At 44.5% G+C, this 24,446-nt stretch overlaps 3 protein-coding genes and 1 long non-coding RNA gene across 8 annotated transcripts; 2 read left to right on the top strand and 2 right to left on the bottom strand.

Annotated features, from left to right (window-relative positions):
- Positions 1–425: 425 nt before the first annotated feature.
- On the bottom strand, positions 426–2,856 carry LOC125707083 (uncharacterized). 2 transcript variants are annotated; one of them, XR_007382172.1, is made up of 3 exons: positions 2,554–2,856; positions 1,685–1,795; positions 426–850 (listed from the first exon to the last, which is right to left on the bottom strand). It is a non-coding gene; the product is annotated as an uncharacterized LOC125707083 (long non-coding RNA). The 2 variants fall into 2 exon arrangements; XR_007382173.1 differs by lacking the exon at positions 2,554–2,856 and having other exon boundaries at positions 1,685–1,869.
- LOC125707080 (kelch-like protein 28) lies at positions 549–12,359 on the top strand. The gene is made up of 7 exons (XM_048973969.1): positions 549–689; positions 814–955; positions 3,392–3,652; positions 4,120–4,757; positions 6,270–6,713; positions 7,610–7,818; positions 8,082–12,359. Exons 3-7 carry the CDS (start codon positions 3,392–3,394, stop codon positions 8,243–8,245), a joined length of 1,716 nt encoding a protein of 571 aa, XP_048829926.1. The 5' UTR covers positions 549–689; positions 814–955; the 3' UTR covers positions 8,246–12,359.
- Positions 12,360–12,566: 207 nt separating this feature from the next.
- Positions 12,567–20,861, bottom strand: c14h14orf28 (chromosome 14 C14orf28 homolog). Of its 3 annotated transcripts, none has more exons than XM_048973972.1 (5): positions 20,588–20,861; positions 16,311–16,835; positions 15,233–15,322; positions 14,793–14,927; positions 12,567–14,468 (listed from the first exon to the last, which is right to left on the bottom strand). In XM_048973972.1, the coding sequence occupies exons 1-5, from the start codon at positions 20,614–20,616 to the stop codon at positions 14,288–14,290; spliced, it is 960 nt and encodes a 319-aa protein (XP_048829929.1). In that variant the 5' UTR covers positions 20,617–20,861; the 3' UTR covers positions 12,567–14,287. The 3 variants fall into 3 exon arrangements, with proteins under 3 accessions (XP_048829929.1, XP_048829928.1, XP_048829927.1); XM_048973971.1 differs by lacking the exon at positions 20,588–20,861 and adding an exon at positions 17,724–18,218; XM_048973970.1 differs by lacking the exon at positions 20,588–20,861 and adding an exon at positions 16,966–17,700.
- Positions 20,862–20,955: 94 nt separating this feature from the next.
- On the top strand, positions 20,956–24,086 carry arf6b (ADP-ribosylation factor 6b). Of its 2 annotated transcripts, none has more exons than XM_048973973.1 (3): positions 20,956–21,370; positions 21,548–21,772; positions 22,201–24,086. In XM_048973973.1, the coding sequence occupies exon 3, from the start codon at positions 22,403–22,405 to the stop codon at positions 22,928–22,930; it is 528 nt and encodes a 175-aa protein (XP_048829930.1). In that variant the 5' UTR covers positions 20,956–21,370; positions 21,548–21,772; positions 22,201–22,402; the 3' UTR covers positions 22,931–24,086. The 2 variants fall into 2 exon arrangements, with proteins under 2 accessions (XP_048829930.1, XP_048829931.1); XM_048973974.1 differs by having other exon boundaries at positions 21,548–21,776.
- The last annotated feature ends 360 nt before the right edge of the window (positions 24,087–24,446 follow it).

Raw genomic sequence — 24,446 nt, 5'->3', positions numbered from 1 at the left:
GCATTATGCATTAACCTTGCTTCTCCTGGGTGGAGGAGACAGTATGTCTGTAATTGTTCTAGTATCATTGAAACCGACTACATTAACATCATGTTTATATGTGTCTGTGGGCAATGTGGCCTTTATGGGCTCCCAGAGTTCTGTAAACATACGATCTTAAGACTTATCAAGCATACATGTGTGATAGTGTTACAAGGCCAGAAGTGGGATAGCTAAATAGCTAAGTAATTTGGTATAGTTGGAACATGTTCAGCGAACATCTGCAGTAAGTATTACAGGAAATCATGTACATATTGTGCCGAATGCATATAATTTTTTTTCGTTCCATCATCTAACGTAAATTTTTATTCAATTCTGATTCTAAAAAATGTACATAAACACGTGTCAAATTCACAGCACCAATTTCGCATTTTAAACAGCCAAAATGACTCGTTAAATATAATCTTTATTTTGGGGTATCCCCAAAAATAGCAACGTCACAGTGACAACCAATGAAAGATCTGGAAAGTTGGTGGTTCTTGGGATATTCATCTACATGCGAGCTGCATCTCAAGCCTGGCACAACCAGGGCAGCGAAAGAACAGGAAGAAAGGGAAAGGAGGAGGAGGACGCTGCGCGACGCATAGAGGAAGGACTGCCTCTGATCGGACGCTTTAAACAGTGAAAAGGCGTCGCCCAGCTTAGCGAAGGTAGCATGCCCCTGCGATTCACGCTTCGCTTTTATTTCCTAACATACATTTCACCTTTAATCGAGCCCCGGTCCCGGAAGTTACGCAGGTCCGACCTGTTTTTTCGTGTTTGTTTTCTTGACAGACGCCCAGGGTTCTTGCTGCTGGGATCGGCTCTGGAACTGCAATAATAACAAGAATAGTAATAATAATAACAACAACAACACTAATAATATACAGAAGAAGAGCAGACGATCTCATCGGTGCAACACGATCGGAAAGCACAGGTATGTTTATCCCGCATCCCTGTCGCAGCTGTCTGGCGCTGATCCGGAGGCTAGGAATAGTGAAAGGCTGACCGAACAGTCCAGAGAGAAAATTTTAATTATGTAAATTAACTTCGCATCGGCTGATACTTATTTGTGTTCCCTGGCGCGTATTTATTTTTAGTAACGAAATTGGTCGAGGTTTGTCTTTGAATAGAAATGGTGCACCCGCCACTTGGCCGTCTCCCTTAACGAGGCCCGTCTATGTCCATATATAACGGCAGTAATAGAGCCGGTGCACCTCTGCTTGTTGCTCTTGTGTGATTACAGCTGGGTGCTTTGTAATATTTGAAATAGAAGCATTGGGTACCTTCGTTAAAAGCATTCTGGCGTTGGGGGGGGGGGGGTCTTTAGTCCGTGGATAGAAAAGCCGATATTCAAGGAGCATTCACTATGCAGGCGCTGTCATTTATGTTAATCAGCTTTTGACACTTTTATACTTGAAGCCGAGAGTTTGACTGCTACCTTAGACCGGCTTCGTTAGTGCCGAAGGATTGCAAATTTACCAGCTTCCAGCCGAAGGCGAAAAATACAGTATTGTCTGGTTTTTACCTGCAAACGAAGTCCTGTCAGCTCCCTTCCTGCCATTTAAACATTGGAAGCGCCGTTGTTGTTGAAATGCATCAATCAAATTAACGATAATTTTTGTCCGTCTTAATGTGAGCTCGTATTGGGTTTTGTCTGTATTACCTGCAAGGTTTGCGTACTTTTTCCTTTTGTTTTGTTATGTTGCAGTCCTATTTTTACAACAGGGAGCATGTCTGCTTCTTGGTGCGTTTCCTCGTCGACTTTATTGAAGCCCTGTGGATAATTTATTACATTGTTACTTTTAAAACGCGAAACCACTGAAATGGAAACTTCATTGCAACAGAGCTTGATTTTCTCAGTTGTGTGACTGAGTTGAAAGTTATTTAACTCTACTTGTTTACTGACACACCCAGGTATAAACGTCGCGGCATAAACTAGACCAGTTTAATAGCTGGATATAAAGAATCTAGAAATGGGCTGGGGAGGTGGGGGGGGGGGGGGGGGGTATAATTGTAAGATTAGTCATTCGGAAACTCCATAGGTTTGCTTGAGGAATACATGAAAAGAATAGGGAAGTTATAATGTGTTTTTAAGCTGCCAGGGAGAGAAAGTTGTTGCTATTTTTTCTTAAAGTAAGATATATCAGGAGATGCATTTTTTTTAAAGTGCCAAAAGATGGGGTGTAAATCTGGAACAACATCTCCAAAGGCTTATTGTTGTCCAAAAGCAACATTTTATTAGTATACAATGGGTATTTTTGATAATTCACTAAGACAGCTTGGTCCACTTAGACATGTACGTTACTTTTATGATCTGGTCAGTCTGAAAGTGACCCCAACATGTTTGAGTTGCATTAGCTTATGATGTTACTTATTAATTTAATTAACACACAAATTTAAATTAATGGTTTTGTGTATGTGTGTGCTATAATGACTGCTTTAAAAAAATATTATTGTGATTACATAGAACAACTTTTCGTACATGGAAGTGAAGTGAATTGTCAAATAAAAACAATCCATCCATCTCCTTACCACTTTTTCTGGTCGGGGTTGGGGGGGGACGTGGAACCCAATCCAGGCATCTGAGGGCACACTGTTGTGTGACACCATGGAACACATGCCAGTTTGTTGCTGGGTGCGTACGCACTCACACTTATGATATCCCATGGGCAAAGTAGAGATGCCAGTTGGTGTAACTGCCTGGCTTTGGACTGCAAGAGGAAACCTATATCATATGAGAAGAATACATACTTCTGGAGAGGAGTCACTGTTCAGACCGACATCCCTGATGCAAAAGGCATCATTTCTATTCCCTGAGTCGCCTATAAAACAACAATGAACAGATCAATAACCCAGTATGAAAATAATTTGGAAGCGGTGGTTTTGACAGCACTGGAGGAATGAATTTGAAATGAACTTAAATTGAACACGGACTCTTTCGCTGAGTTGTTAAACTGCCTGTAGTTGGTAGATGAGTTGGCAGCAGCTGACGAGTGCGTGTAACCTCGAGGCAGTGCAGACAAACAGCCGATCTCGCACCAATATGCGAGCGAGTAGGGCACAGCTTCCAGGCTGCTGTTTGCAGCTGGCTGCCATTTCTGGAAACGTCAGTGGTCATCTTAGTATTATAAAATTTGTCAGCGTGGTTTGGCGCCCCATCCTGGGTTATTCCCTGTCTTGCACCTGTAGTTTTTGGGATAGGCTCCGAACCCATGCAGCCCTGAATAGGACAGACGGGTACAGAAGATGGATGGATGGTTGTCAGTGTAGTGCCCTTTGACTTTGCTGGTTTACTTCACTAATAAAACAGCTTTTGTGTTTGTGACTTTGAGTGCTCATAAAGGTAGCTGCTTCCCCGTTCCCTGCACAGATGGACCAGCAGGCCCAGCCTTACATGCTCGCCAGCCTGACGCGTCCACACTCCGAGCAGCTTCTGCAGGGCCTCCAGCTGCTACGGCAGGACCGCGAGCTATGTGACGTGGTGCTGCGTGTGGGCGACGCCAAGATCCACGCCCACAAGGTGGTGCTGGCCAGCATCAGCCCCTATTTCAAGGCCATGTTCACGGGGAACTTATCAGAGAAGGAGAACTCTGAGGTGGAGTTCCAGTGCATCGATGAAGCCGCTCTTCAGGTGTGGAACGGCGATCACTGTATACCATTGCTCTCTGCCTGTGTGTGTGTGTGTGTGTGTGTGTGTGTGTGTGTGGCTCTCTCTCTCTGTCTTTGTGTGTCTGTATGTATTTGCAGCCATGATCTGTTTGGCATGCATCTGCCGAGATACATGTCACAATTGTAATGCTTTATTTATGCAGAGAAATGTAAAGTCGTCCAGACATAATTGCTTCACCTGGTATATGACATCATCTAATTAGTTATATGACCACAACCTTGCATGTGTGATGTGCATTATCCATCTAACAATCCAAGTAAGTAATTATGTCCACTGTGCTGAGATCCAGTTTGATTCAGTTGGGGGGGGAGAGGTGGAGGGTGAGGATTACTGATGAGCTGTCTGAATGGTGTTTCCAGTCCATTTGTAATTTGAGCATCCCGTCGTTCTCTCAGGGTTGCGTTCACATGTCCCTCCTCTCCCCGCAGGCCATCGTGGAGTACGCCTACACGGGCACGGTGTACATCTCCCAGGACACGGTGGAATCCTTACTCCCGGCCGCCAACCTGCTTCAGGTGAAGCTGGTGCTGAAGGAGTGCTGTGCCTTTCTGGAAAGCCAGCTAGACGCTGGCAACTGCATTGGCATCTCCCGGTTCGCCGAGACCTACGGCTGCCACGACCTCTGCCTGGCCGCCACCAAATTCATCTGCCAGAACTTCGAGGAGGTGTGTCAGACGGAGGAGTTTTTCGAGCTGACGCGCTCCGAGTTGGACGAGATCGTCTCCAACGACTGCCTGAAGGTGGTCACCGAGGAGACCGTCTTCTACGCCCTGGAGTCCTGGATCAAGTATGACGTCACGGAGCGGCAGCAGCACCTGGCCCAGCTGCTGCACTGCGTCCGGTTGCCTCTGCTCAGTGTCAAGTTCCTCACCCGTCTCTACGAGGCCAACCATCTGATCCGCGATGATCACGCCTGCAAGCACCTCCTCAACGAGGCCCTCAAGTACCACTTCATGCCTGAGCACCGGCTCTCCTACCAGACGGTGCTGTCCACCCGGCCACGGTGTGCTCCCAAAGTGCTCCTCGCTGTAGGAGGCAAGGCTGGCCTCTTTGCCACCCTGGAGAGGTAATGGTGCAATCCTAGGTTTGGGGTTTCCATCGGAACCTGACCTCCCAGAGTACCTACTCCGGCTGGTGGTATATGCTTATGTTGCCCCCTAGAGTAGTTTTAACATGTGTCCTCAGGTTCATTATTAGTCTCATTGCCTATTTAAATTAATCTTCATAACCTTGAGTTGGCAAAGGATAGGTTGGGAGCATAATAATACTAAACTTGTATGTCAAAGTTTTGTTTTTCTAGTAACTTCTTTTTGTTTGCGATGGCTTGACCTTTGCGTTCAAAATATTTTAACGTGAGTTAATTCTTAAACATCTCTGGCTTTTTTGCTTGGTGTTTTCTTCCACATTATATTCATTTATTGTATCTTAGTTGTGGGGGTGGTCTCTCTGTAACCATCACCACACCAAGCCAGCCTCCCAAGTTGTCTGCTTTTTAACACCATGCAGAGTTCTCTCCTGTAGAAAGAAACCATGGAGGGATGCTTGAGAGATTTTATTGGTTCATTGAAGCCCTTGGCAGAGGCCCCCCGGTGGTCAGTGGCAGCAAAACTTCTAAAGTTAAAGCCTCCCTTTTGCCTAAGTAGGTTTAAGCTGAGTTTCCATTTGGCCGGTGTGTGGGGCCTGAGCTGTGAGGCCTCCCTGGAGCTTATTCCCGCATTAGGATGCCTTCCAGCCAAATAAGGAGCCTCACAATATCACTCTACAGCCAGACAAAGAGTCTCCCCTGGTGCAGCCAGATCTGATTTGCATGTTCAAAAGTGACTCGGCTTGTTTCGGTGCATGTGCAGGAGCTGTTCGTGACTGAATATAACCTCCATTCACAGGGCTCTTTGTGTCCGTCTCGGCCACAGAAAGGGCTGCCGGTAATAAATAAGAAACGATGTCCAGAATTTTCTCATTCAAAGTGGGCTGAAAGGCAGCTTGACCCGTAGAAACAGGGACCTTCTGTTGACCTTTTTGTCTTTTCACCCTGTGTGTTTGCGCGGACTGAAAATGCCTCGCAGAGGTTTGGCGCCACTCGCAGCAGAAAGCGGCCTGGCAGCATGGATGGCCGCCAGTCAGCAGATTCACCACATGTGGTTCTGCAGTAGCTTAGTTGGGGGGCAACGTTGGGTCACCTGTCGTTTGTTTAAGCAAAAAATTAGCCTGGAGTTTGATGTCACCTTCGTAGGGAAAATTATGGCTGTATTAATGCATCCTTCAGACTGTAACTGACTGATCACTTATTGTCTAAAAAAATCCCAGGTAGTTCCTGTTTACTTGGTTGATTGTTTGCTTGTTGGGATCTGAGACACAAAGTATGCAGAAATAGAGGAAAGCATTCATTTGATCATTACAGAGATCCTGAGACTCTTTTATCTTCAGTCATGTGGCCCAAAGGACATAAAAGGTCTGAAAATTAAATCACGGTTGGTTCTTTTCATGCTCGGGGACTGTGCTGTGAAGCTGTGCTTTGCCTTTGGGCCACACATCAGAAAGGACTCTTTTAAGGACGCCTGCCCTCTGTTTCTCTCCACAGTATGGAGATGTACTTCCCTCAGACCGACTCGTGGATCGGCCTGGCGCCACTCAGCGTGCCCCGCTATGAGTTTGGTGTGGCCGTACTGGACCAGAAAGTGTACGTGGTGGGCGGCATCGCCACACACATGCAGCAGGGCATCAGCTACCGGCGGCACGAGAGCACAGCCGAGTGCTGGGATCCCGACAGCAACACCTGGTCACCAGTGGAGCGCATGGCCGAGTGCCGAAGCACGCTGGGTGTGGCCGTGCTGGCCGGCGAGCTCTACGCCCTGGGCGGCTACGACGGCCAGTACTACCTGCAGTCGGTGGAGAAGTATGTCCCCAAGATGAAGGAGTGGCAGCCGGTGGCACCCATGACCAAGTCACGCAGCTGCTTTGCCGCCGCCGTGCTGGACGGCATGGTGTACGCCATCGGCGGCTATGGCCCCGCCCACATGAACAGGTGAGCCTGGGAGTGGGCGTGGCATCCTACCTTTTAAGGAAAAAAAAAAGTGGGTCGTGGGTCGTCCCCATTCCTACATGCCCCCTCCAGACACCCTAGGAGGGGGGGATCAAACAGGCCAGCAGGTGGCGCCACGTGGCCTTTCTCAGGCTTCAAACGGTGCTGCCAGCAGGACGGGCCACACATCACACCCGGCCACATCCTTAAGCCCCACTTTGTTGTTTGCCTTTGCTGCCCCGCCGACAGTTATTTTTAGGGTCCTAACAGACATCTAAGGCTCCGTCTGTTTGATCCATTCATATCAACTCATGAAGCTCCCTTTTCCCTGACGCCTGGATGTATTGACACACTCTGGCATCCCATAAGCACGTTTAGCCTTACCTGGGCAGTGTTCTGTCACATGGGGTCTTTTAGAGTTGTAGGTGAAGTCTCCTCATTTATGGCCCGGCTGTGCTGAGCGGCTCCCCCGGGATGTGGGCTTTGGGTATCAAAGGATGGTCTCTGTTGTCGTTACTTGCCCGGCAGAGTTATCGTCTCCTAGACTCCCACGATCCCCCAGGCTCCCCATCCAAACACCCGGCCTCCTGGGGACAGTTGTTTTTGTTCCCTGAACTGTGGGAGCCGTAAGAAAGACAGATGGATGGCTGTGTGCGCTGGTCCAGGACGTCTAATCTTTCTACTAGAGGCTCATGGGACAGCAGGACCTGTCAACTTTAAAACACCAGGAACTGTAGCAGTACAGAAGGGGAGATTATACACTTTATAAACTGTAAAAAGAACAAAAGAAAAGTTTCAAACGTTAAAATGAATTCTCACAAATTAGTGGTTTATACCAATGGTCGATACCATGTTCGGCGTCTTTACACTAGCTCACTGAAATCTTTCCTTTCTGACAGTGTGGAGAGGTATGACCCCAGCAAAGACTCCTGGGAGATGGTGGCGCCCATGGCGGACAAGAGAATCAACTTTGGGGTGGGCGTCATGCTAGGATTTATATTTGTGGTGGGCGGACACAACGGGGTCTCTCACCTGTCCAGCATTGAGAGGTATGACCCCCACCAAAACCAGTGGACGGCATGCCGACCAATGAACGAACCACGGACTGGTGAGTGTTACAGGGGGCACTCTGGAGTAGAGTCCAAGTATTATGATATTTTATAGTCATCATCATCATCCTTATTGTCAGTCTTGCGTGCAGATCACACGCATGGGCAACATATTGTGTACAGTATCTGATTCATAAGAAGTCATGTTTTTGCCGTTCATGTTTTCATTTCAGTTGCTGTGAAATATCACCTGGACAGTTGTAACTCACTAAGATGTGAAAATAGACAGCTTATTTACCCACTGTGTTTATCTGTACTGCAGGAGTGGGATCTGCAATCGTCGACAACTTCCTGTATGTAGTGGGCGGTCACTCGGGCTCGTCGTACCTGAACACGGTCCAGCGCTACAACCCAATTGCGGACAGCTGGCTGGACTCCAGCGGCATGAAGTACTGTCGCTGTAACTTTGGCCTCACCGCTCTTTGACGTCGGTGCAGCTGCTGAGGACTCCGTAAGGGAAGGCAGGCACTTCAGTTCCACTTTTTTTTTTGGTCATTATAATTTCTTCTCCTTCCTGTGTGTTTTCACGGGACTGAAGAGGCACGGAAACTTAAGGGGATGTGCCCTGTCTGAATGGGCCCGACCCCAGAACCGTGGGCAGGACTGCAGGATGTGGGGGCCCCTGACGTCAAGGTCCAGGTGACAGGAGTGAGGACCCCACTGGGACGAGGGCTCTCGCGTTCGCCCTGTGGCCTGTCGGAGAATGGTGGGGTGCTTCTGTCCCATTTTCGAAGCGCTCCTGTTTCATCAGGATGTTACTTTTGGTGGTTTGCCAGTACCAGTGATTCCCACTGCATCCGTGCCACGCGAACTGCGAGCGTGAGGAGCTGTTAACCACTGTCGCTTTGCCTGCTGGATTTATTTTTTTATTAATAATACAGTTTTTACTTTGTTTCCCTGCTGTAAGCAGATATTCCAGTTCTTGATTAATTCTGAGTGTGTATGTAACAGATTGTGAGACTGTGTGTGTGTGTGTGTTTGTGAGAGAGCGAGAGACAGAGAGTTTGTGAATGTGTGACATACTCAGGCAAGTTTAGTAAGTCACACACTGTTGGCATCTGTGAACCAGTGCTTCACGAAAAAGTACAAAAAAATCAATTTCTATTCACTTTAAAGGGCTGCCTTTTCTCTCTTGTAAATATTTGAAACAAAGACTATATATATATATCTCCCCTCTAGTGCATTGCCTGTAAATGTTTTCTGCACTGGGTTACTAGTTAGGGTATGTTTATGTGTGTGTCTCTGAGAGGGTGGTGTTAGAGGGGACCATGTGACCATGTGATCTCAGCTCTGCAGGCCCACTAGCTCTTCGGGAAGTGGTGTCACACTTTGCTGATCTTTGAACCAGGCAAGGAATTTCAAGTTTGTAGCCTCCCAGATGGCCAGTGATTGAGTGGCGTGGCATGGGTTTAACATTCTTTTGTTATTTTTTTTTTGCCTCAGAAACGCTGGGGGGGGGGGGGGGGGGTTAAACACAATACTCTTATCTGGTGCTACTCAAGGATTCAGGATCAAGCTGTCAATGATGTCTTTATGGCTGTGTGATGCCTCACTCTGCATGAGTTACCTTCACTTATCTGTGCCGTCCTTTATTTTCCAATCCAATGTGTCGATACGTTTGTGTGTTTAGAAGGAGAAGAACATGAGCAGGCCTGGCCCAGCAATAAAATTCTGTACTGAGCTGCGACGTGAATAGTCAGTGCCAGAAAAACAGCGGACCTGCAGACTCTCCAGGCAAATATTTTGAACAGCACAGTTGTTAGAACTAATCAGCCCCATAATTAAGCCAATAAGGGTTGCCCCCCCCCCCCCTCGGATTACAGAGGGAGAATCCAGCCTGTAGGACCGCTCTCAAAAGCTTCACTGCCAGTGGGAGAGGGGGGGGGGGGGGGGGGGGGGGTGAACACACGCACATCTCAGAGACAAAGTGCCAAAACCCCCCCCCCCCGGATTTGCCAGTGGAGGGCACGAGGAGGCTGCACGCTCGAGCCTGATGCCAGAATAAAAATCATGAGGGGGTTCGTGTGGCATGGGGGCCTCTTTGGTGGAACACTCTGCCTGGCCTGTATGTTCGGTGTGGTGATTCTCCTCTTTAATGCCCACAGGGCAAGAGGGGAAAACTGGTGGCAAATGAGCACCGATCCCATCAAGGGTAACTCTTACTGGACTCTGCACAGTAGCAGCTGGTGTGGGTGAGAAGGAACAGGGTTAGATGCCTGGTAATATGTATTTATCATTAAATCATATTGGTCAAAGCAAAAGAACACACTGAATACCCTGAAGATGTGCCACGCTGTCCGCCGATGCCTGTACGCCTGGAAGCGTAAACCGGCTCCACATCACACTTGTCGGTCAGGTCATTTCCTGCATTTCGCTAAAGTCGTGTCGAAGGCAATAAGTCTTTTGGATGAGGCACCCCACGAAGGGCAGTGGTGTCCTTACGTCTGTCTGGGAAGGGAGTGTGAGATCTGTTTATCCGTTAACCGCTCTCATGGCCATGATTATCACTTTTTTTTTTTTAATTAATGGGAAAAAACACCGGTCACCTCTGCCATTTGTGTAGCAACAGATTCCATTTGTAGCACAGCTGCACGTTGAAGTGAAAGTCTGATTGGAAACTGGAGTCTTTCGATGGCAGGAACTAATTGAGAATTTCATGTAACTTTACATCGACCATGAGCCCATTCAAGTCCTCTCATTTATTATGGGTTATGTATGAGGGTTCCATGTGACAGATCAGAGCCAATCAGAATCCATGTTTTGTTTTTTGTTCTTTTCTCTGGGCACCAGCTAGGAACGCAGTCACAAAAGTGCATGCGAGTGACATGGAGGGTCGCCCCTCACCTGTGGGTGTGTAATGCTTCTGTGCTGATTCCCTCTGGAATATCCGCTCCCAGGAGAGACCAATATCTAGGGCCTCTAGAGTCTCTAGACTGGAAGATACACACTATATCAATTACTTGGTAGCCTGGACACAATATTCTAGCCAAAATTAGAGGCACCCTTGTTGAATAACAACTGCGGCTATTTCGTTTTTGTCCTGAGTCATTCTTTAAGTTGAGGATTTCTGAAGCCAGTTTTTATATTGTCATTTATGTATTTAATACCCCCAAACTGCCACTGGCGCATTGTAAAATCTTTTACTAAGGGATTGTCATTTTGAGAGTTTAATCATATGTGTGTTGGCATGGCAACTGTAGTGCAATAATATTTTGTAATGATTTTCTTTCGTTACCCATTTATCTGAATGTGGCTAGGTGAAATCGTCTGAGCTGTCTGTAATACTTTTATGTATATAATGGTCTCTTTGTATCTCTTCATTTGTGTATGGCTCAGTGAGCTTTAGTTGTCCTTATTCTTAGATATTCTGCTCATGAAGCCGTTTTGTTGGGGAGAAAATCCCTGAAACATTTCCATGGTGTCATATTGTCCCTTTGAAACGCCACCTTGCATCAGTCCTCACCATGATCCACTGAAGTAAGGATATAAAATCTTTCAGTCTTTGTCTTCAGCAATAAGTTGGCTGGCTCTGCAGGAAGAGGCCCACCACTTGCTGGAAGTTTAAGGATTTGCCAGCTCGGAAGGGTGTGCGAGTTTGTTCCACCTTTTTGAAATTGCTTTAGGTTTTAGTCTCATTTAGTTCCTTTTGTTACAAAATATGGAGTCTTGAGCTTTCACTGTAGATTATAATTTTTTTTTTTTATTATTTATTTAGTAGATGCTTTTGTCCAAAGCGTTGCACAAGCGAGGCAGATAGTACATTTTATAAACATATTAGCTAATCCTTGCTTGGTTTAGCTTTTAGATGTGATCTGCCAGGCCAGCGTGTCAAAGTGCATGATTAAGGTGACTCTTTAGCATTCGGCAGATGGTGGATCCACTGAAATTCACCTGCTTGGGAGATTCTCCAGAAACCGGTCCACCATCCACTCTTTGTTCTGGAGGAGGATGGTGCTGATGCAAGTGACTGGGTTATAATGTGTATCTTCTTAAGTGAGATATATTAATATTAATTATACATGGAACCTGGAAACGTAAAACTGCAAATATGGTGGGAGGTGTGATAGTGTGTGTAGCACTGTGTACAAACACTCTCATCTCTCCAGCCCCCCCCCCCATTTATCATGGTGTAACCTAAAATCCTGTTTTGCCATCTTTATCACCGAAGTGCTCATTTTTACCGATGAATTTGGTGATCGAAAAATATATCGGATGTGGGAAGGACTGTTTACTTTATGTTCATAAATTCATTTCACTGGGAAAAAAAAATCTTTCAGGCGGGTGTCACCGCTAGCCAAATGAGCAGCCAGGTCCTTCAGTAATTCCCCAGGTGGGTGTCTGCGCCAGAAGTGAGCTGATAATCACATTTGTGGATTATTGCTCGGACTATCGGATTATGTAGATTTTACAACAGTGTTTGTTTTTAGCCATGTTTATTCACGCTCTGACTGAACATACACACTAGTCTGTTTTTATTTGTGTGGATCGATTGTACCCAGTTCAATAATAAATGCCTGCATTAAAAAGGTACCTTGCCACAGTTGTTCCCACGTGCAGACTTTTTAAAACTGTTCTCACTTAGGTTAAGGAAGCTGTGGAGCCAGGGAACAGAAAATGTGCCACTTTTAATTGGCTATGCAAGTCCCATTTATGGATGTGGTTTATTCCATTTCAAGGATACTGATGTTAATTATTTTTATTAGTAGCTAGCTAACAATATGCTGTATATACAAGCATGACAATGCAATTGGGTATAAAAATATTTTATTTGCTTTAAAAAAAAAAAAAAAATTAAAAAAACAGTACGTGGAATTAAATGCCTGCATAGTTTGGAACTGGCAATGAAAGTAGGAAAATGTTATTCGACAATGTCAGATAGGAAAAGGGGAATAAAACTGGCATATCAAGATTTAAAAAATTTGATATTTAAACAATGTCAAAAACAAGGCTAATAACAGTGGGCAGTTAAGTTCGTGGTTAATGTGACTTATTGTAGTAAAATGCACTGAAAAAATCAGGCCGACACCAAAGTAGGTGCATCCAGTACACGGACTTTCGTCATGACCCTTATGCACAATGCTGAACAGACCGTAATTCTAATCCAAAATCTATGCCGTAATATCCACCACACATTCCGCATTAGAGATTCAACTATTACCAGCCACTTACTTTTCTGCATTTCTGTTTTCAGCTCAGACACAAGGACTTCAGTATTAGAGCATCTTCGGGCTGCAAAGAGGGAAAAGGCCTTAAGAAAAGCATTGGAATCCCTCCGTAAGCCTTGCAGCTCCACAGAGAACTCCGCACTGCAGAATAATCCTGCTCCATTTTCCTAACTTTGGTACTGTCAAAAAGTTCTGTTCACTTAAGACGAGAAGCCTCAGGAAAACACCCCCCCCCCATGGGTATTTTTCCACATTTGAGTTACACCTTTGTTACAGGCTTCCCATGCACTAAAATAATTAACACTGGCATTCTAATGGCTGACTGCTGTAGAAAGCTGACACTATGATGAAAAGCCAGGCAAATTAACCATGGCTTGTTTGTGGTCAACCTACAGGGGCCAAGAAAGGAAGACGCAAAAGTATCTACCAGTCGACGTTTGTATAAAGCACAAATGCCTGCATACCTGCAGAGTGCAGTGCAGGCCGGTACATTCTTCCCCTCCCTCTGTAAACGCATATCTACCCAGTAGTGAATACACTTCAAAATATAATATTGCTGACTCTGCCTCTCTTACATTGCCCTTTCTGGGGGGAAAAAAGACACACCATTCCCTCAAAAATGCTTTTTTACCCCATTTTTGAATTCAATTTATTCAGCTGGCTGCAGACCAAGAAGAAAGCATAATCTATGGTATTCACAGGAAATGCTATACATAATTAAGAAGACTGAAGTCAGACAACCTAAATATCTAGATGAATTTGCAATGTCATTACTTTAACCCCTACATTACTCTAAGAACTACTCTCAAACTACTCTTTTTAGCATGACAAAGTTCTCAGCACCACTATGAAAATCACAACTTTCTTCCAAAGTACATATGGGAAATTTCTCAAGTTTTTGTGTGGCATCACAGAACTAGTATAGTCCATATTTTTCTTGGATTCCAAGCAAGCCTTAAAAAAAGGGGGGAAAAATTATTTTGCACTGGTAGCGTTTTCAAAGTGGCAGTCTGGCAAAATCTTATAAATACTGGAAAGAAAGTAGAAAATGGAACGGACAATATAGCATTTGAAACTCCCCCTGCCTCAGTACACCTACCTGGAATTTAAATACCTATAGAAAAACCATCAGTACTAGGACCAGCCAAACCATTTTTTTTTTATCCGATGAAATTCTGAATAAATCAACACGCTGTTGACTGTCATTGGCTGCAGTGAGAAGAAAAAAAACAAACAAACGGATTTTATAGGGGGAAGCTTCCCCATTCGCAGCATCTTCCCCCTGGACTCGGGCCTCAGACCCTCACTTATCAATCCGGACATAAACCAACGAGGAGAGCAGCAGTAGTTCTGGAGGTTTGTTCAGCAGAATCAGGTTGTCGCTGCGCAGCCCATCGTAGTGCATCCAGTAGCCATCGATCTGAAAGGCCGCGGAGTAGTGGTGCTCCTCCTTATTGAAGAGTGTGGCTCCCTCTAGCGAGTACCTATGCAATTGCATACAATATTCTACCTTAGTATGGATTTCATTTGCCAAAGTATTTACACTAAGCTCAGAATATTGATTATCAATGCTCAACTAATTTGGATACATATACAATAATAATTCTGGGAGGCATATTTTGGCTCTAAAGAGCCATCAAGTCTACTGTTATGTATTTAACTTCAGCGTTATGCCTATCAGTTCATCCGTACATCTTCTAACCATGCATCTTGGTCTGGGTCATGAGGTCCAATTTCTGCTGTTTTCTTAAATTTAAAAAAAAAAAAAAAAAGCATTACATCCGAAGCTGGTCCTTCAGTTGTCTGACCTGTGCTCAGAGAGGTCAAGGTGGTATGGTACGCAAGCCAGCTCCTCCGACTTCCACAGCTGCATGTTGAGGATGACAAAAGGCGGAGCTCCGTGGCAGAATACCCTCTGCGAGAACTCCCTCAGGCCATCACACCTGCAGCAGACAGGAGGAGAAGAAATGTAGCAGGAAAAAATGCACTTCTAAATCGTTTAGATAGAGCTGGGCACCTATTAAGAAAATAGTTAGTTTTGTAAAAATGCATTAGAGGACAATGCTACCCCCTAGTGTAGAAAAAAAGTAAATGCAAGAAAAGAAATGGTTCGCGCTATATTGATAGACCAAGGCTTACATTGTTACAAAAAAGAAAAAACAAACATCACCAAGACGCTGTACTGAATAAGAAGGTTGAAAAATGTTTGCGTAATGACTTTGCTCTCCTTCCTTTTTCCATCACGTACCCCAGTTCATTGCAGAAAAGAATCCTTGGACAGAAAAATGTGTCGACCGCTGACTGGATGAGATCTTTGTGAGGCTGTTCTCGTGGCGGGCTAAAATAAAGGACAAGTACACACCAGTCAGACACCCAGAGGGATTTATCCAGGAGCACTACAGCCCTCTATGTCGCTCAAGCCAGTAGGCAGATGCCTCCACGATGTCCACCTTCACGAGGGTTCCTGCAGAATCTCCAGCAAAGAGGTGAGGCACCGTATCACCCAGAATGAGTAACAAAATGAGCGTTCTCCACCAGCATACTGACAGCCACTCCCAGTTGTGTGCATCAGTGCCTCTGAATGCTTTGGCCATCCCAGGACACCAGCCCTATATGTTTATAAGCAGAGGAACACAAAATGCCCGACATGCAGAGACTGCCTTCCCACCTGCAGGGCTCATTTTAGGGCATAGGGGAGCACTAGACTGAGCTCCAGTCAGGCAGGAGAACCTCCTCACTGGATACCAAGAGCTCAACAGTAGACAGCTGGGCTTCATTTTAATTTAACTGTAACCAGAGAAGAAAACTGTGCCAATGAATGGCAATAAACTGTGCTAGCTGAACTGTGGTCTAACAGTGGCGCATTACGACAAAAAATGTCAGACTCCACTAAAGACCCGTAGCAGCTATACATCAGTCCCCAGCCTTATGTTTGCTGAAACCAGGCATGCAACTTAGGGTGACCAGATAGTCCATGTCAAGCTAATTCAGGTTTTACAAACTACTTTAAAACAAAGGCTGCTTTGCTCGGCTAATAGTTCAGCTCCCCCTGTGCTTTGACTGGTACGTTTCCTCACTTTAAAGATTGATCCAATAGTGTCATATTAACATTACTGACACAAACATGATTGTAGGAAACTGACCAATCAGCACACTGCAAGACCTCAGTGCTTAAGTGAAAGCCAGGTCCTTTTAACTGAAATGGTAGTTTACAAATCTTTTCCCAGCTCAAAATGTCCTCTCTGACATGGAGCATCTGGTTCCAGGCAGTATTGCTGAAGAAGTTACAGACCAGTTCCAAGAGATGGTCCCCTTTTGAAGCTTACTTGATATTGATGGTAGTCTGAACAAACTCCTGGAAGCGGGCCGGGCAGTTCCAGTTGGTGCAGAAGCTCTCCTGAATGGTCGACATTAGGTTCTCCAAGTTCTTAGTGAAGTTCTCGTGCTCGTTGCCGAACAGGTCGATCTCCAGAGCCGCCCGGTGAATCTCCGACCTGTACTGTTGCTTGGACATCTTGTCCCAGATCCACAGCAGCTTGACAGTGGTGTAGTCATAGGAGTCCATTAGGTACAGGAAATGTTCCACAAAGTCCTTACCCAGAAAGAGCCCCACCTCACGTGGGAAGGCCTTGTTCTCACGCAGAATGACATATAGGAGCATGAGAAAGCCATCAATGGTACAGGTGTTCTTGAGGCTGATCTTCACATACAAGGGAGTGCAGGAAATGGCATTGCGCCCGGCCCGGATGGTGTACACACCTCCCCAAGGCAGCACTGGTCTCCAAAAGGAGCGGTCCTGTTCCTCATTGTTGTTGACAGAGGCACGGATCTCTTCAAAAAGTGTTTTTGTCCTGTGGAGTAAAGAAAATATAAAGATGAGACCAGAGATCAGGGGGGAAAAAATAAAATGAAATAAAATCTAGGATACCTAGACCCTCAAAGCATTTTGGGGTAGACCTACAGTTACTCATAGGAACTCACCTGATGAACCAAAACGTTAATTTAAAATAAACTGAAGTGAGAGAAATACTATTAAACCACAATGCATGTGGAGATGTTATTTGACAAAATAGCGTGCTCGCAACGCAGCACAGTTTCAACTCAACCGCCGGGTTCACATGCGTCGCACATGACAAAATAGACTCTGGGCACCTTTCCACGTCAACTTGTCTCAACAAGTAGCAAAACTGACACAAAACACGCAAGGCACGTTTGGTTCCCTTATTCAAATGTAATCCGATGATACCACGAGCTAAAAGTGACATTAATTTTTATTCTTCCAACGTATTTTTGCAGACAATGCATGTCCGCCACGATTTCTGCTTGCACTATTACACGAAATGCACCTACGCAGCCGCTATAAACTCGAAAACCCTATAAACTGCAATAAATAAAGGACAGCGAGCAGAGCATTTCAGAGAAGCACATCTGCATTTAGCAGGCTAGGTCATTAAAAGGCCATGCACTATTCTAGCATTTCCAGTGATAAATGTTTGCGTCGTCATCGCCTTGCACTTTCCCAAAATGTTAAAAACAGGTATACTGGAAACGTGTTTAAACACTGTCAACAATCAACCATAATAAAGTAGCGAGAGAGGACAACAACTGCGCAAAGTCTCTGAACTGCTAGACGGAGTTAATACATTATACGTCATTACAAATACCACCATGTCCACCCAGCACAAACAAAACGCAGCAAGACTACAGCGCAGATCTAGCACATGCAAGCCGGAATATACCTTTCGAAATGCGTCCCTTCATGTGTGTCTAAAAACAAATGTTTTAAGTCTTCAGTGTATTTCAACGAGCAGTAGAATTTACTGTCCATCGTATTTTCCGATTCCTCATTGTCCTCTTGCCAGTTAAGAACACTACCTGAACCCGTGCGTTTGACCGCGATTTGTTATTAATATGCTGTTGTTTAAGTATTTTTGCCCTGTCCAATCGTTTCCGTTCTTTTTTCGGGTTTTGACCCCAGCCTGGGCGTACGAGCGGCGCACTCCGCTCGGAGATCACGTGCAGCACGTTTGCAGTTTGGGGGCGGAACGCTGCAACTGTGCCGCCGGCGGACCGCAGTTGCCTGCGCAACTCTGACGTGCTCGTATCGTTAAAGTCAATTTCGACAAATAAGTTTTACGATCTATCGTATACAAGATCTGTTATTTAAATATTAGGCTGTAAAAGTGTAATTTTTGCTTTTTCATAATCAAATAAAATTTTTGCATTATAAATACTTGGTCTGGGGCGGCTTGGTGGTAGCACTGTTGCCTCACCCCTCGCAGACCAGCTTTCTTGTTTCTACTATAACTCCATGCCTGTGGAATAAGCATGTTCTCCCATTGTTTTCGTGGGGCTTCCTCCAGCGCCGCCATAAACACAACCCAAAACCATGCAGAAGCTCACTGGAATTACCAAAGTGTGATTGTGTGAATGAATGCACCCCATCCTGGGTTGTTCCCTGCCTTGCCCCCATAGACTCTAACCCCCCCACAGCCCTGAATAGGACAAACAGTTACTGAAGATAGATGGATGTAAATACTTGGCCTTGAGCCAATGTCAAATTTATTCAGTGCATATGATTTGTTATTAAATGTGAGCAAATTATTTATGCATTGACATTTTAAGACTTACCCAGCTTAACAATGGAACACTCCTTTGCAAAAAACAAGTGCTGCACTTTCAGCAGATACTCTCTTCTGAATGTAAAGACTAGTCATCTGAGCTCTGGTTTAAATATTACATGGCCAAAGCCTTGCCATTATCCTTTTTTTGCACCTACAGTAAGTATCTTGCATGTATATTATCCTGTGCTGTTCCAGTCCTTCCACAAATGTCCATTACTTTCACCACATGACCTACTCATGCAGCACATATGAGAACCGTATGTCTTCTGTTGCTGAGACAGAAACATTACAGCTCAGATAAGGCAAACAAGTCTCCTGTTACACAATGAACCACTAGGAAAGTCTAGTGTGCTGTAAATAAAGGTTAAACGGATCACATGGGTATCAGTTTCATTATAGGATGTTCAATTACCGGATTGGCTCTCTGCACAAAGAATTTTCTAGACGCTGTCCTACTTGGGTAGGATAAGTTGAGCTTTCGGGACCTACCGTGGTACTAAAAGAAAACGTTCCGTGGATATCCAGCTGGCCTATTACCTCACACCAGTTCTGATGTGACTAACACTGGAAGGTACGTTTTTGAGAGACTTTTGATGAGTGTTGTATTTTATGTCTTCATAATTTTTTCTGCTGTTCCCCCAAAGGAAACATTTTGTGTCTATTTTCTTTGCATGCATTACAAACATTTTCTGCATTGAAAACATCTAATTCAGATTTAACCTTTGTTCATGCATGACTCTTTTAACCTGTCATTTATTTTACAAATAATACCATACAATGTATATGGGGATTTTTAAAGGAAGTTTAGCATGCAGGTTCGGCTATTAATAATGAAATTGCTTCCCCCCCACACAGGTCCTTGTATAAGTTATAGAGAATACAGATGAAATAAACGTAATGCAAATGCAGAAGACAGGATCCACCACTAAGGACGGCCTGCACAGATACCAAGCTCAAGAGCATGAAGTTGTGCTACGGAGCCTGGAACTGGAGAGCCGATATTGCCTTGAGGGGATTGAGCAGCTGCAAAGGCGATACTGCAGGGCTCTGGGGAGGCTGAGTGTAGCCCGTCAGTCTGCATCTCCGCACGTTGTTGCAGACAGACCAAATCTGACCCACAATGCAATTCCTCCACCACAAAAGGAAATTATTGAGAGTGAAAGAACAGAGAGCATGAGGAACTTGCATACGACATCCACAGGCAAGACTGAGACCAGGAGGCCGGACCAGTGCTCCCCAGCAGGCATAGTGAATGGGGACTTTGATGATAATCAAATGGCTTCCATGGCAATGCTGTTGAAGTCTAGGGATAGGAAGGCCTCCTGGACAACCCTGTCGTTTGCAGATATCAGACACAGAAATGTAGCAATGATCAAGACACAGGAGCCCTTTAGGAAATGGCAGCAGTTATTGTTGGCTCCCTCTGTACAGCAGCAACATTAAAGCACTTATTCAACACTAACAACAATGAACCACTACGTAGGACTTTTTTTTCCCCCCCAATATCCTTGCAAATGCCTCTTTTCTCAAGAGAAATTCAGTCGTCTGTGAAGTACTGTAGTATTAAGCGGCAATCCTTATTCTTGGCACAAGAGGGCGAAAGTAATAAGCATTTCAGTGTTTCTGTCGTCCAATAAAATTACAGAATTGTTTTAAAAAATTCTGTGTGGAAAAGACATTATTGTATTCAATGAATAGAAAAAGTTAGCAGTATTAATATAACAAATGATTCGGCTAATGCACCTACAGTGGGTTGTATTTCAAACATTTTTTATTCACCTTTACTAATGTTACCCAGAAAATACAATATGTAAGTCACTAGAATATGTCCAGACTTCAATTTAAACATTTATCTAGGAAAATATTTACTTACTTTTTTGTTTAATATATATTTACAAATTCCACTGACGTAATAAAATAATGATTCAAAATTTTACTTTTGCTACTATATTGTCGTCCGGCGGTAACAAAAATCTTACATGTCAGTCAATTGCTTGAATTCAATCATCCCTCAAAACCAAAGAAGGGCAGAGAAATGTACTGCGGATCTTTTAAAAAGCCACTCAAGCATATTATTAATCTTTAACATCCGTACACTCGCCTATCCAAATACTACTTACCCTATACACAAACTATTTTTACCCAAGGGATGTTATTATAGCAAGAGGGCGGGTCCCCCGTGAGATTCGGCAAGGAAACCAGAACATTGACAGGACGAGCCTCCTGTCAATTGCACATGCGGTTCTTGGTGATGCGGCATTATTCGAAATCAAGCACGCCGTCCAATAAAAAGTAATTACGTCGCGATGGGCCGCCTCTCGCGTAACGTGACGTGTGCGCGCACGCCGACTGTCAATGCTAATGTTAAAGCTAACAATCGCTATCAGCGCTCCCACCCTGAAAGTCTTACATCGGGGCGCGTTTCAAAGAAAGTGGTTGTTTTTAACTTTTGGCCTGACGATGACGAAGACAGTTCGTCTAATCAACGGTATCTAGTATGTTAAAGACGGTGGCATCCGTGTAATTTACAAAGGAAAGTAGATGTGGGAGCCGAAATGGCGCCCGTTTCGCAGTTAGCGCAGCATGAGCCCGATAGCTAGTTAAAGGGAGGAGACAGAAGTGGTGAGTGAGCGACAGGAAGTGGCGGGCGCTCCGGGTCCACACCTTTTCCGGTAGCACGGAGCGGCTCTTCGAGCCACTGAGAAAAGAGGGACCGGAGCGGGCTGGATATACTTGGGTAACGGGGGCCGCCGCTGCCGCAGGTAAAGAAAAGAAATACTAGTTTAAATTCGAGATATGTTTGAGCGGGACGTAAGGGCTGCCCGAGACACTTCTGGCTGAAATTCTGCAAGGTTGTGCGAGGATCGTGATGGTGGGAGCGCCTAAAGTTGTGTGCTTTTTGACACCCCTCCCTTTTGCGAACCACTCTTGTGTTGCAGGCAGAAGAGACGAGGAAGCCCTCGAATGAATCAATGACCTTTGGAGTTACAGAGGCCGGGGCTGTAACATTTGTTGTAACCAAGTGTGTGTGTGAGAGAGAGACGGCGTGGAGTAACACAAAGGAGCCGCTGGAAAAGCTGCGTTGTAACCGCCTGGCATTTTTTTTTTGTGAGCGGACGGCGGACGAGGGGGAGAGGACCTCAAGGCTGACACGCCAGGAGGAAGTAGGTGTGAAGCAGCGCAGGCTTTCGTGGGGCCCTGCTCGGGCGAGCTCGTGTTGTCTTCCGTTTCCAAGTTTAGGAAAGCAGCAAAAAAATAAAATAAAAAGCGGGTCCTGCGGTTTGGGGAGCAGATTCACAGGCGGTTTCTTCTAAACGTATGTGACAAAAGAATTAACTGGCCAGCTAAGCAGTTTTCTGAGTAAGAGTGAGATATTGAATTGAGGTTGAAACTGGCGAAGATAGCTTTCTAGCTACCTCCCACAATCTCTTTTGTAGTCATTTCCAATAACTAGATGCCTCTGCACCATAAACTTAGGGTGATAACTGCTGAAGTCCTGCAGGACGTTAAGTGACAGCTCATCGTAACTCACCGGGATTTCTGCCCGCAGAAGTCAGTCGCTGATTGTTTTCTCTGGTTTCTCTTTAAACAGATGATCCATCCTATCAATACGCTATTCAGAGGGCATTGGTACATGGCTTAATTTCATCCGCACAGCGCTTTTGTTCACTGGATTTTCTTTTAAAGCTGCTACTTTTAAGCGAACGGCTTCACGTCTGGAAACGCGGAGAGCGGCACGAGCGTGTAAAAAAACTTTTCTCCTAATAACTGGATATTTATGCACTGTTTACAAGATGGGGAAAATGCTATCGAAAATTTTTGGCAACAAGGAGATGAGAATATTGATGCTTGGACTTGACGCCGCCGGGAAGACTACGATCCTTTACAAGCTAAAACTCGGACAGTCTGTTACCACCATCCCCACCGTTGGCTTCAATGTGGAGACTGTCACTTATAAAAACGTGAAATTCAACGTGTGGGATGTCGGGGGGCAAGATAAGATCCGGCCCCTGTGGCGGCACTATTATACTGGGACCCAGGGGTTGATCTTCGTGGTGGATTGTGCCGACAGGGATCGGATAGATGAGGCTAGGCAAGAGCTGCACCGCATCATTAATGACCGGGAGATGAGGGACGCCATCATCTTGATTTTTGCCAATAAACAAGACCTGCCGGATGCCATGAAGCCGCACGAAATCCAAGAGAAACTGGGCTTGACCCGCATCAGAGATAGGAATTGGTATGTGCAGCCATCCTGCGCGACCACGGGTGACGGACTATACGAGGGCCTGACTTGGCTAACTTCAAATTACAAGTCTTAATGATTGAAACCAGGACTATTTAGAGCGAAAAAATTAAACAAAAATGTAAGAGGCAATTAACAAATAACATGACTTCTCAGAAGAATATATAATACGGAGAAGATCGATTATATTTTCCTTTATTTTGATTATTATGATGACCCCTATAACTAATCAGTTTTCTTTAAACAGACTGAATTGTTTGGCTGGCTTTTTAGTTTGCTTCTGCTCTGTTGTAGATCTATGTCACACAATTATTGTGACTTAAATAATATTCCATAAAACGACTTAAAAAGGAAGTACATAGATTGCGGGGTTACTCCCTTTTTGTGTAATTTCTAAAGATGCGGTAGATATTTTTAGATTTTTTTTTTATTATTTCTTCAACTGAAAAGCTTGGTGTCAATTCACTTCTCTATTCATACATTAATGCTTGAAGGTCGCACTAATGGTGATGCACTCAAGTTCCAGGGAAGTAACGCTCAAGCTTTTGTCATAAGTTTTAGTCTTTTTCTTTGGTGAGAGAAACCGATGATCTCCAGATCCTTTGGAAAGGTTTTTTTTTTTGACAGATACTGAACGAATACTAGTGTACTGGAAACGGCTGGTACTGTACTTGGGTTTCATCAATGTCTTGGTTATCCTGGGGGTGTTATGAAGGACCTTAAGCCCACATGTCTTTCATTTTGATTTTCCTTTTATTGAATTGTTCAATGTGCTCCAACTTTGCAGCCAAATTTATTTATTGCAGTACAGTTACATCCCTTGAATATTTATCTCTGACCCAGCCTCCCATTTAATGCAATTCATCTTTCACTTTTTAATAAATGTTAAAAGCCACGTGCCACCTTGACTTACGCCATGTCATAGGGTGGTGCTGAAGTGAAACTTAGTGGGAATAATTTAATGTTATTTTCCATTAAGTGTTAAACCCAACCCAGTTTCATTCATAGCATAGTTCCTGGAGGTGTGAACTTTGGAACTTGTATGACAAATTGGCTTCCATGTTTCTTCAACTCTGTCACACAGTCAAAAAAATCTTGTCTTCTGTAATTAAATTATAAATCCATGGTATTTTTTTTGTTTTATTTACTATATTCTTTTGGTTAAAAGTAAAAAAAAAAATGTACAGAAACACAATGTAATTGTAACAAAGCCTATTAAACTAGCGATTTTACATGTTTCTTTTTCATTTTGTTAAAGCGATTTTATTTTGAATCTGGGCTTAATACAAACACGTCATTGTGGGTGCAAAAAAAAAAGTCATGGTGTAATTAGCTTCGAAAGGTTGAGTAATTCTTGTTTCCATGACATTCTTTTGTAAATAAGGCTCAAGACAAGGTGGATCGAAATCTTTTTTTTGACTGGATTGAAAATGAGTCACAGCAAACATACGCTGGTGTCCTTGGTGTCTTCCACTAATGTGTGACGGAACCACAGAAAAGCAAAACCAAAGCAGAGTTTAAACTGACTGTAGTGCCAAATAGCGCAGAAGATACTTTATACACAAGTACAGAACATCTGTTCACAGCTTAGA

Source organism: Brienomyrus brachyistius, chromosome 14 (assembly GCF_023856365.1).
Source record: "Brienomyrus brachyistius isolate T26 chromosome 14, BBRACH_0.4, whole genome shotgun sequence".
Classification (NCBI taxonomy): Eukaryota; Metazoa; Chordata; class Actinopteri; order Osteoglossiformes; family Mormyridae; genus Brienomyrus; species Brienomyrus brachyistius.
This window is presented reverse-complemented; position numbering and strand designations above follow the sequence as displayed.